The sequence below is a fragment of the Mustela putorius genome, unplaced genomic scaffold, assembly GCF_011764305.1.
Source record: "Mustela putorius furo isolate JIRA1106 unplaced genomic scaffold, ASM1176430v1.1 tig00000876_pilon_pilon_pilon, whole genome shotgun sequence".
Classification (NCBI taxonomy): Eukaryota; Metazoa; Chordata; class Mammalia; order Carnivora; family Mustelidae; genus Mustela; species Mustela putorius.
Window position 1 is genome coordinate 4750625 of NW_025421506.1, and position 13058 is coordinate 4763682.

General features: G+C 43.3%; 1 protein-coding gene across 8 annotated transcripts in view; it reads left to right on the forward strand.

The window, feature by feature from the left end:
* AOPEP (aminopeptidase O (putative)) overlaps positions 1–13058 on the forward strand; it is a 339093-nt gene that overhangs the window by 223078 nt on the left and 102957 nt on the right. For all 8 annotated transcript variants that reach the window (XR_006608428.1, XM_013048337.2, XM_004777384.3 and 5 more), the window contains one exon: positions 6132–6175. Coding sequence is in view for 7 of the 8 variants with exons in the window: in XM_013048337.2 (XP_012903791.1) it covers positions 6132–6175 (44 nt within the window). In the remaining variant the exon portion in view is untranslated. The remainder of the gene's footprint in view (positions 1–6131; positions 6176–13058) is intronic.

Here is a 13058-nt window from a genome sequence, read left to right on the forward strand (position 1 = left end):
TTATTTAAGAGCTGGGGAGAGGAAGAGGGTGGGGGAGGGAGGATTAGAGAGAGAGGGGCAAGCAGACTCCCAAGCCAAGAGTGCAGCCCGACTTGGAGCTCTATCTCTAAATCTGGAGATCATGACTAGAGCCAAAATCAAGTCAGATGCTTAAGCGACTCAGCCACCTTGGTGCCGCTCTGTAGAAACTTTTGAAGTCAGCCTAATTTTTCCTCTTTATGCTACTCAGATGACAGAAGAATTCTTTCTTTGACATTTAATAGTTGAAAATAGCTTAGGAAATAGCTTGGTATTATGAGCCCGCATCATTTGTTTTGTTTTTTTTTCCTGCAAAGGAGTGTGCCCTTCCAGTCTTAACTTCTGTTCTTCTTTCTTTCAGCGAAATTGTCTTAACTGTATGTTTGAACACATTCAGGTTTTTCTCCCTCGCAGGGCTCTGGATTTCAAGATTGCCAGTTATCCTTATGTTATATCATCTTTGTCCCCCATATCTTTCATTTTCTAATTGCTTTCATCTTTTTCTTCTTCGTGGTATGTGTTTATCTCAAGTGACATTATTTTTATTCTTAATGTTATTATAACATTATTATTAATTTTTTTCTTTAATGTCTATATTTTTCTTACTTTTTTGTGTTATTAATTGTCCTGCACTGGTATTATTTTGGTCCTTAATTTATTTTCTTGGCTTTGAAATCTCTCTCTTCATCTCATTTTGTTTTGTCATCTAGTCTCTGAGCTTTCATTTTATTGACTTTATGTTCTTATTATCATCTTTTGTTAATTTATTTTATAGTGTAAAACAATCATAGAAAATTTTCTTCTGTTCCTTGGGTTATGTTTTCTTCAAGACTGGAGTCTTTGTCTTTTGTCCTATGCTTCTGAGTTCTGTCTCTCTCTCTTTATGTGGGTTTTTGTCACATTAATTTGCATAGTTGCCATACTTCCTTCTTGCTCACTCTCAGCATGAGTAGCCTGACCTTCTATTTACTCTCATATGTGTTGGAACTTGAGTCTTGATTTTTTTTTTAAGATTTTATTTTTATTTATTTGACAGACAGAGATCACAAGTTAGCAGAGAGGCAGGCAGAAACAGGCTTCCTGTGGAGCAGAGGGCCCAATGTGGGGCTTGATCTCAGGACCCTGAGATCATGACCTGAGCTGAAGGCAGAGGCTTAATCCGCTGAGCCACCCAGGTGCCCTTGAGTCTTGATTTCTATCCCAACTCATTATAGACATGTTTTCTTTCCCTCTGAGCTACAGTTCGAAGTTTGGATGTTGTGCATGAAGGGGGTGGAGGGGAAGAGCTCCACTGGAGCTGCATACAGCTCTTGTTGCAAGGATTCAGCTCCCCTGATTCTTGACTTCTGTTAAATATTCTAGCCATTCTCCTCACCTAATTTGGGTGCAGCTTTTTCCCCACTGCACATACTCTCTCAATTAATATTGTTTTTCCTGTTTAGCATGGAGCTTTAGAAGCTCTACAGCTCATTAAAGAGTATCTTTCTTCCTTGTTTATTTCCCAGCTTTTGCTCATCTCTCTCCAGTAAACATTTCTAGTCCCTTCACAGTCAAAAAAAAAAAAAAAGAAAAAAAAAGGAGGAAAGATACTCCTGTTTCTTTCCAAATGTGTGGGTATTCATGAGAATTTGCAGGGTTTGGGCAATTTACCAGTCCCACTACTGCTAAGCATGAGGTTGGGGGTGGTGCAGAGGGAGGGCTGGAGGCTGTTGGAATCTTGTGTTTCTTTCCTTAGTTGTCTCCTTTTGAAGTTTATGCCATGAGGCTGTCCTTCTTTCCTTTTTTGGATGTGTCTGGTGACATTTCTTCCCCCCTCCCTTTTTTTAGTGGATTGGGTTTTTGTTTATATTTCTTGTTAGTGATGAGGAAGGCTATGATCCAGTTTCTTTGCTCAGAAGTCCTTCAGTTTCTTCTTTTTCCAGTTTGCTTCTTAATCTTTTCCCATGTGAATACCCCCAACATTCTGGCTTATCACTGTCCTTGTCCCCACTGCAGGTTAACAATGGCTTCTTGCCGGACAGTTCATGTCTCGGTTCTTATCCTGCCAAAACTGTCCTTGCTTAAATTATTTAGTTTTTTGTTTTGCCTCCTCTACCTCCTCCTCCCCATGACCATGTTAATAACTAAACCTGTGCAATTATTAATCCATTGCCAGTTTATCCCATAAATCTATGTGTACCTCCTTTTTATTGAATATTTTTACCAGGACTAAAAAACAGTTACCAAATTAGCCATGTGCCAAAAACAGTCATTTTTTAAAAAAATTATGCTTAATTTAGTGTTGTTAGGTATTAATCAAAATAAGCTGTCTGGGACTGACCTGATTAGTGTATAGATTATTAAGAGAGTAGGAAATGGAAAAAATTTTCTCAAGGAATGTATTTTTTGATTCGGGTGAGGGCTTGTAATAATTTCTAAGGATCCAAATAAAATTTTACCCTAGCCCATTGTCAAAACAGTAGGAGGCCTTTTTTGGTTTTGGGTTTTTTTTGTTTGTTTGTTTCTTTTTCTTTTCTTTATTTCTTTTTTTTTGCCTTTGGTTTTAATCTCTTTTCAGACATACTGTGGAGGTGACAAACTGGGGCTCTGGCATTTATTGCTAGCTAACTTTGTCTATGATCCTAGACTCAGCCTTGAAGGAAAGCCCTCCTTGTCCATTTAAGATTTATAAATTGCCTTTACAAAATTGCCAATATGCTGAAGGGAAGAGGAAGGTGGATGAAAGAATTGAAAAGAGGTGATGAAGGAAGTAATAATCATAGGACGCATTTTTCTTTTAATGTCCTCCTATTGTGAAGGGTGGGGAAAACCTTCTATCATGAGTCCACTCCAGGGGTGTATGCCAGTTTACAAAAAGAGCCAGGAAAACTAGCATCTCATAGTAAATAATTAGGTCTATGAAAGGAGTAAGAAAGGCCAGTAGGGTTCAATCCACTGAGAGCTGGTACAGCAATGGGGCCAAGAATCTCTTTGGATTGGATGGAGCCTGGACAGAACATCTAGCACTGTGGATGGGCATTCACATAGCCTCTGAGAATACAGGCACCATGACTTAGAGATGCTTGAGGTGTTGGGGTTTTGTGATCCATTGTGATCCTCTAGACTCATTGTTCCCAGCATTGGTTGAGAGCCTCCATCAAGCTGCTGGGTAGCCTCCAGGTCTCAGCCCTAAGTCAGGAGAGGCAGATGGCCACCTACTAGGAGGCAGGACAAGCTTTCTTAAAAACGAAGCAAGGTTTGTTGGGGACCTCCTATACTTTTCCTATATTGACACAAAATTCTGGAACATTGTGCTCTGCAGTCCTATAAAGAAAGATCCATTTGTAATTGGAAAATGGAACTGGGCAGAATTAAGGTTAACTCTGAATTTCCTGTTTCTCCTACAATTCAATTTTCCCCCTTGTCATTGAGTTGATATCATTCCTCCCCCAACACACACACATAATTGAGCATAAGTTGCTGGACAAATATGGGATAAGTTGATAATGGACTATAAAGAGATAATGAAGCAAATTTAGTAAGAAATTATCAGTGCAGCACTCAGATATTTTTTAAAAATTTTAATTTATTTGACAGAGAGAGAGAGAGAGAAAGCATACAAACTGAGGGAGCTGCAGACAGAGAGAGTCGGAGAAGCAGGGAGCCCAATGCGGGGCTCAATCCCAGGACCCTGGGATCATGACCTGAACAGAGGGCAGACGCTTAACCGACTGAGCCACTCAGGCGCCCCAGCATTCAGATTTCTAAGAAGCAGGAATATTGTCAGTAAGCCAGTAAAATATTTGCAAAGTAATCAACATATCAGATTGCGATAAATTAATTTCTAATTTAGTCTTTTTGCAAAATAAGTGTCAAAATTATAAAAATAATGACTTTAAGAACATCAAAGAAAAATAATTCTTCACATTCTAGATATGACTCATTTCCCTTTTTTTCTCCATATACCCACTGCAGGTTCTAGGAAGGACTCTAGATGTGAGACCTTATTCTGTCTGGAGTTGTCCCTTTCCGTTTTGACTGCATGATCCATGTTTTTAATATTAGTTTTGTTACTCTTTGTATCATTTATTGTAGGTGAAGCAACAGTAGACAAATAATGACTTAGAAGGAGAACAGAGGTTAGGAGAAATAAATCTTTCATTAGCAGTCCTAGCAGGGAGACTTCGCCTTCAGAAGACTCGGGCCTAGCCACGTATAAGCACACAGAAAGGGATGGTGGCTCCGCCCAGTGCCATGATGGGGCGAGAACACTTGTCATACAAATTGTTTGCAGATTCCCATTACTCTCTAATTCCGGCTGTTTGTAATAGGGGGTGGTGCTGCTGCTTCCATCTTGCCTTGGGTCCTCCCTGGATCTCATCAGATCCCCCTGCTGGTGCTGACCCTGGATCTGCAGACCTGGGTCTTGGGGGTGGAGCAGAGGGTGTGGCTTCTTTCTGTAGGAATTCTGGCTGGATAGCGTCTTGTTTGGTCGTCTGGGCTTAATGCACAGGCCCTTCTTTAAAGGACTTGTTTTAAAAGATTATTTTCAGCTTATTAAAAGGAAAACTTCAATTGTAGATCTTATTGAATGTCCAGTATCAAGTGCAGAAAGTTAAATGTTGTTCTTCTCCGTCTCCTGTTCTGTATTTGTCCATAAAGCTTCTTCTCAAACCCTTCAGATAACTTAGGGTTAACACTGGCCTTCCGTCACTTGGCAAATGAAAATGGACAACCCCCACTTAAATTCAAATTTCAGATAAACAACAAATAATTTTTTAGTGTAAGTATGCCTCCAATTTAACTGGGCATCCTGTAATTTATCTGACAAATCTGGTTGACACCAAATCAAGATTCCAGAATTAGATGGTGTAAAAAGATTGGTCACAATACTCAAGGTGCCAATTAAATATAAATGTAAACTTGAACATTCATATGTGAATATTTTAGGCCTATGGTATTGTGGTTATGTTTTTAAATGGTCCTTATCTTTTAGAGATATTTATTGAAACATTGATGGTGTTATATAACATTTGGGATTCACTTCTGAATAATACAGGAGACAGGTAAGAGGTTAGGACAGATTGGCTGTGGGTTGATGGGTACATGGTTAATTATGTGCTTCTCTACTTTTGAGTGTGTTTGAAATTTTCCATAGTACAGGAAAAAAAATAGTTGTGTCTGAGTTACACGTTTAGGTTGAAAAAAATCTATTATTGAAAGATCCTAAATGTGGACCAATAGGAGATGGCGGTATCACTAGAAGCAGCTTCAGACTGAGGCAGGGGTCCATGAACCATTTTGTAATTGTAACATCTTTATTCCTCTGGGATATGAATTTTCTTGATTTTTGTCTTCATCTTTAGTTGTTGTTGTTGTTTTAGGTTTTGTGGGTTTTTTTTTTTTTTAAGGATTTCATTTATTTATTCGACAGAGAGAGATCACAAGTAGAGAAGCAGGCAGAAGGGGAGAGGGAAGCAGGCTCCCTGCTTAGCAGAGAGCCTAATGCTGGGCTGAATCTCAGGACCCTGAGATCACGACCCAAGCTAAAGGCAGAGGCCCAACCCACTGAGCTACCCAGGAGCCCCTATTTTTTTTTTTTTAAGAATCTATATACCCAACGCGGGCCTCAAACTCACAACCCTGAGATCAAGGGTCACAGGCTCACTGAAGGAGCTAGGCACCCCTGTCTTTATCTTTCCATAGAACAGTGCAAGAATGTTGCAAGGTAGTTCCTAGCCTTTTGGAGTTGAGAGTGTTCAGGTGTCACAGGATCTCGAGGGAAAGCTTGGGATGTGGAAAACCTGATTAAATAGAAAGGGGATAGTGCTTTATGCTATGGGCAGCCTTTTGAAAATAGTTAAACATGAAATAAACTGTTGGTTTAGGTCAAAACAACAAATGGTAGATTTTTCAATTTGTTTGTGGTTTTTACAAAACAATTCTCTTTAACTGATTGGATTGAAGCCCTGGTAAATTAATAAATAGGGTACATAGTCTAATAAGTCAATACAGGCCTAGCTTCCCTAGCAGGTGAGCTGTCAGCAGCTGGGAGCACTCGGACTCTGGCAGGATTCCGGACAGAGTTATTTATTGATGGACATCTTTAATGGTTTGCTTTTTTCTTATTCCAGGATTTCCTTCAACTGCTGTTGGAGAATATCCCAGAAGAAAAAAGGTGAGGACCAATTTAGGAATTAAGAGCTCGGTTTTACTTTTCATGTTAAAAAGGACCCTGCCATTGTTTGGCTTGTTACAATCTAGAAAGTTCAGTCTTCATCTCTTGACAGAAATAGGGACCTGGCCCAGGACAATGAACCAGACCTAAATCTAGGCCCCTGTTGATATTGGGATCCAGGGGGCATGCAGCCTTGGGAGGACCCAGAGTCAAAAGTCCTGAAAGTAACGTGAGAGACAAGCCAAGGACACTTTGTGGCCTCAGATGCTGTAAAAAAAGATTGGAGGAGAGGAAAATTCTAAGTGAGGGTTCTTTAGTTAACATGGCTTCATATAAGGAAGTACTGTTTCATTGAAGGTCAAAGTGTCATGTAGTAATAAGCCTGGGATTTGAAGTCAGACTCTCCTAGGTTCTTATCCCAGCAGGGCTCCTTCCCAGCTCTGAGATTTGGAGCAAGTTACTTCATCCCTCCGAATTTCAGTGTTTCACCCTTAGGAGGAGTGCAGGAGATAACATCTGTGTAAAGTAGGTGTTCAATCAATGGCCGATATGACAATAGTCATCTTCTGGGCCTCAAGCCCTGTATACAGGGTCTATATACAGTAAATCACTTAATCCTTATTACGGTGCTCGCCCCCCCAACTACCACCATCTTCATAGTGGGTATTAGAAGCCAGCACTTTCTGTATGCAAGCCCCCAGTTAATCCTTCAACCAACACTATTTAGCTCATGCCATGTCTGTCCCTATTTTACTGGTAAGAGCACTGAGGTTCTGAGGGGCTGACCACGTACAGGAGGAGGAGGTTTAGGACCTACATCAAAGTTTACACCAGATTCGTTCCAACCCTCTCCTTCTCATTTCTTATCTTCATTTAGACACCAAAAGTGAATACCCTGAAATATAATTCTCAGTAGCAAAATTGGTATGTAACATTAAAGGGGGGCATCTTGATAAATTAAACATTACTTTGAAGAAGAGCCAATGTTCTTCTCTTTTCTGATCCACAGGTTTAACTATGTTTTTATGCTCACAGTAGGTCTCCAAATGTAGAAATGAATTCTTACACGCAGACACTGACTTGGACCTGGGCAAGGCCATCCTCCGTGTAGGTGGGCCAGCATCCTGGGCAGTCCAAATGGAGTGTCTTCTAGCGAAGGTGGCAGGGTTCATGCCCCCAGGAAATGACATGCAATTCAGGATGGGGGAATCCAGGGTCCATGAAGACACGAAGATTTTTTCCCGAGTGTTGGATTTTTGGCCTTTTCTTTAAACTCCTCCTCTTCTACCTTCTACTTCAATTCTTGCTCCAACAGTTAGAAGCGTTATTGTTAGCCACTTGTTTTTTAAAATTAGATGTGAACACACACACACACACACATACACACACACGTAAAGCAAGCCAGTGCATCATACAGAATGAACATACCCATCTTATTTGATAAATGTCTTCATTTCTACCTCTTTGTGTTCATGCCTTTTGATGCCGAAGGCAGTCTTATACAGGGTGATTGCGTGGGGGCATTAGTAATTGCCCAAGATAACTAGCTTTTCAGGAAGCTGCTTGAAGGAAATGTGGCTTGTTTTGGAAAGTCTGAAGTGTTTTGGATTTATCATCTTTTCTTTTTAAGCAGACATATGGGTTTTTTTTTTCATATGCAAAGATCATATCAGATGTGGCTATTATTGTAAGGTCAGGAACAACAGTTTACCTGCAAGTTTCTGTTTGTTTGTTTGTTTTTTCCTTTTTCTTCTGTACCTACCCTGGAATAACTTTTGAGGTTCTCTGATAGAATGGAGCAGTTTCCTTAGAAACTAATGCAAGGGAAAAAAGACAAGACAATTACTAGAAATAGCATATTCCTATTACAAAAGTTTGTTACTATACGTTCTTTTGGGAGAACTTCTTAGTATAGCAAATTTCATGGAAGCTACAAAGTGCATTTTTCGTTTAGGAGGGCTTCTTTCTTTTCATCCACTTCCTAAGAAGGTTATGAAGTTAATGGGGATGTCCCTGAGCCCTCTGACTCCAGGGAGCCTGGATCTTATCATTGTGAATATTTATTGAGGGACACACTATTGGGCCCACAAAGAGACTTCTGTTGCAATGATGGCAGAGTCAGTCTGTTTAAGGGTGACCACTGACCACCAACCTTCACCCCCTGAGAGGACGGCTTTCCCAGTTAGGGTCATGTTTTGGCTAGCAGATTTAAGCTTCCTTTTAAAATTCCCCTTAATAGTTAAGGCGATTTCCTTCCTGCAATGCAATGCATCTATTTCAGCAAGTACACCAGAGCCTTTTTTGAAACTCGAACATCTTCTTTCCTGCTAACTAATGTCAGAATCGAATTCAGCTATTAAAACAGATCGTTTGCCCTTTTACCTATGCAGCATATTGTACCAATTTTATCTGGGTCTCCAAAGGCCCCACACCTACCCCCAGAGCCTCTAATCTGTGGCCTGGCTGCAAACTGATCCTTGGGCACATCTGTCAGGCACGTGAGCCATTGTTAGTGGGGCAAGGTTCTTCAGATTAGACCAGCCACTTAGTGTTCAGGGGCCGGTATCCTCCATGTCACACTGTTGCGTTGTTCTCTTGCTTCGATTAATTTAACGTTATCTATTGAGCACCTCCCCTAGCAGGCTTTATGCTGGATGCTGGGGGACAGAAAGGAGTAGGTTCCATGTCCAGTCTGGAGAGAGCTCCTTGCAACATGAAGATCTGTGTGAAAACAGATCATTATGTCTCAGTGTTGGAAGTGCTCTGGGGAGTTTCAGAGTCCTTGGTACCAAAGGAAAGGCCCGTGTGTCTTAGCCTCGAGCCTTCAGGCAGAGAGGTACCCCTCAAGGTTCTCAGTAGGAGAATGCCGTCAGCAGATTGGAAGGCTGCTCCAGGGGGGAGCTGTGGAAGATCCATGTGGGCTGGGAGGACTAGAAGTCATGAGATCATTGAGAAACCAAGACAGCTGTTCACTCACAAGATCTATAGCTGGAACCCAGGCAGGGGTGTGGCAGGGGCAGGAGGGTTTGGGAGAAATGAACAGATCCGAGGGATGTTCCAGAGGGGCCATGGTTTAAGACTGGGTTGTTGGTTGTGAAAGGTACGCGGAGGAGTGCAGCACAACCTGGCTTTTCCTCCTGCACCACTCAAGGGACACTCTGGAGTAGCACCGGAAGCAGAGTAGGCCGGGAGTTTGTCTTGGGAATCCCTATGGGGCAGAAGGAGTGGGAGGGAGAGCATTTGGAGGTAGAGGGGAGGGAGGTGAAGGTGTTTTAGACCTCTTCAGTGTGAGCTTTCTGTTTACATGTTGATGTTTTATGAGACCAAGGGAAGGAAAGCTAAAAGTGCTTAGAAGGAAATCCAAATAGACCCTGGGTGCCAGCTGGCCCTGCCCACCTCATACCTCCACCCTGTCAACAGTGGCTTGCTCTTTCTTTCCTTTTTAAAGATTTATTTATTTGAGAGGGGGTAGGGAGAGCAGGGGGAGGAGCAGAGGAAAAGGGAGAGAGAGTCTTAGCACGGAGCCCGATGTGGGGCTTGATCTCACGACCCTGAGATCATGACCTGAGCCAAAACCAAGAGTCAAACGCTTAACTGGCTGCGCCACCCAGGTGCCCCAACAGTGGCTTTTTCTTTGCTCATCAGTTACTGTGTCTGTGTGCACGTCCCTGTATTTGGTGTCATTCACTGCCTTCCTTCCCCCGGGAGCTAGGGAGTGTTTGCTCAGTGACCTCAGCCATCTTCATTATCTGCCCGAACACAAATGACCCCTTTTGATTGAGAAACAAGTAACCCTGGGCACGGTTCTGAGATGCTCACTATTTGTATCCATATGTAGAGAGGGAGCTTAAAAACCTCAACTATGAAAATTTTTAAAAATCTGTGAAAAATGTCGGTGGCACTGCCAAACAAGGGTCTTTTGCTTTCAGACCCTGAGTGCCAAGGCCCCTAATGCTTGAGCTCATCCAGTACCTGCCCCTGCAGAGTTCCTTCTATCTGTGGTTTAGTTCACGTGGCAGTTGTGGGGGGGCTTTAGGAAGTTGCACTTTCCTTCAGAGGCGCGGACAGAAGTGATGCAGTTGGGAGCCGAGATGGTGAAGACCTTTCTTCTGATCAGCTGCAAGATGATAGGCACAGGTGGCAGACACCGCCTTGCAACTTTCTCAGCTTTAAACACAGCTTGTCTCTCTCACCAGCGTCATGGTGTACAGCGTATTCTGTCCCCTGCGGTGTTAACTATGTGTGACCAGGTTTATAGCTCAGGGGGCCTGGAGACAGACGCCTGAAACTCAGAGTTGCCTTACAGGATGTAGGAGTGCCGAGAGGGAATTCTGCAGCCAGCGGGTAAAATAACCTGCTGTTCCAGATGCCCAGGAGGCTTGGGTAATGAGGCGGAAGTACCGCTCACCAGTACAAATCGGGGGCATGCAGTTGTGGGTCTGTGTACTTTTAGCTATCTGTATAAAATCAATTTCCATAGTGATCAGACATGCAGAAGAGTAATTTCCTGTAAGTCCTGGGTCCCAGCGAAGTGGAAATGCTTCTGCTTGTCATTGTGATTATTTAAGCCACATGATCTCAGAGGGGAAACATTCACCATTGGCTTAGACCCTGAGTATCTTGATTTGAAAAAGTCAGCTTTTGCTTTACCCTGGCTATCTATCCAAGTTCAGACCTAAAAATTCACCTGCACCGTCATCTCAGTTATTATGATCAAAATAGCAAAAACTACGTAATTGTACTTATTCCCTCCAAACTTGAAACTCATTTTTCCCTTGCGGATTAAGTATTATTGGGACACTGGCTGGCTCAGTAGAGCATACAACTCTTGATCTTGAGGTTTTGAGCTTGAGGCCCATGTTGGGCATGGACCCTACTTTAAAAGAAAAATTCAGCATATCACAATCTCCTAATTTCCTTGGGAAGTAAGGTCACTTACAGTACCTTAAAAAATTTTTTTTCCAGTAGCAGCTTAAGTTATTGTTTTCATCATCCTCTCATAGTTTAAAATCTCATTCCCTGTTAGCAATCCCCAGACAGACGTCAGTACAGTTCCATTCCAGCAGTGGTACTGGGAGTCTAGAAACCTGGGTTTTTCTTTAGCCCTTTGTCTGGCCTGACTTTGGCCAGTTTTCTTATGCTACAGTGTCTCCATCTGCTCAAAGCCAGACAACAATTGACACCCACTTCATGAGGATATGATGAGAAATGAAGTGATAATGGTTATAAGATGCTTTGAACCTTTCCAAAGGAAAGTGATCTGAAAACACATGTTCTTTTCATTCACGAGAGAGTGTCTTTTGCTCCTGGATGCAGCTGAACGATGAACTCTCCTGCCCTCACACTTTTGCCCCTCCCAAGGGTCTCCGCATCTCTTCAGAACTATAATCGAAGGGCAGACAAACCGGGCCACCACAGCAGGGGCCAGGCCACCTTCAACAGGAGAGATGTGAGCAAGAAGGAGAAGGCAGGGCTGTTTGGAGCAAGCACAAGCCCCCCTTTTCCACAGGCTCGCCTGCTCCCCAAAAGCACAGCCAATGTATTCAGTCAATGACTGAATTCAGCCTAGGAGGAAAAGTGGGGGCTTTGCAGCCAGGCAACATAGACTTGGATCTGTGTCGCCTTCCCGGAACCTGCATTTGCTTCTCTTTGACATGGGGATAGTGCAAATATCGTAAAGTTTAAATGAGACTTTCTCTCTAGTGCCTGGTACACAGTAGGTATTCAATAAGCAATAGCTACTACTTTTATACCTTTACTTGGAAATGGGCAGAGGGGTTTTGGTGCCACTCTGTGTCACTACCCATGTGTGCAAATACTAAATATGGCAAAGCAAAATTTGCCTTACTACTTTCCAATGCAATAACCACACAGTTGGCCCTGCCAGCTGTTCAGGTCGTAGACTGTAGCACAGATTGTTTATAGCCTCCACTTTGGTCTCCCTGCCTCTGGCCTCATTTCCCTCAGTTACTCTTCTTCGACCCCCTTTCTCCTTTGCACCGTTCTGCAGCCATACTCAGAGCCTCTTCAGTGAGGCCAAGGCTCGGTGGCAGGATGTCAGGGTTCTCACAGAACACCCCCTATTTCCCCCTCACCTCATTCTGTGTGCCAGCCCTGTTGACCATGGCTTTGGACTTGCCTGCTTCTGCTCCCTTTGCCCTGCGTGCACTTTCCTTCCATTTTGCTGGCCCTGCCCCATCACTGGGGACAGCACGGCCTTCCTCCATGACATGGTTCAAGCTTTGCTTCCTTTAAGATTCCCCTGACAAGCCTCCCACTGTCCTCCTCCTAGCTGAGCCACCTGAGGCAGCCCCGCCTCTTGCACACGTAGTCCCACAGCTCTGCATTAGCGCTAGTGGCACTGTGGGCATGCCTATCACGTGTCCCTGTCAGACAGTCACGTCTTGGGGGGTCCCAGCTCAGCCCTCCACAGAACCTCGTGCCCAGTAGGGACCCACCAAACCAATGCCACAGGGAGAATCATGGCCTGTTCTTCAGTTTTCCAGGGCTCATCTCCCTGGCCCCTCCTGATGCCACCCTTAAAATTGTCGTATTTCAGCTAAGATTCCCTGAAGGAAATTTATGTCTGCGTCCTCTTACTCACTCCTCCATGGCTCTGCACAACAGCTGTTAGTCCTCCTTTGTAAAATCACTCAAAAATGGCCGTGAAGTCATCCCAGACTTCTCTTGTTCAGGACATTGAACCCCGGTTCCCTCAACCCCCCCTCGTGGACCCAGGGCACTCGCCCCTTTGATCCTCACTACGACTCTTGTCTAAATCCTTTCTTAATCCCCTGTCTTCCTCTCTAGTTGTGCAAGGTTTAAGAAAGCTCGTTTTCCTAGAACCACAGCACAACAAAGCTCTGGTCAGAGTCAGCCTCTT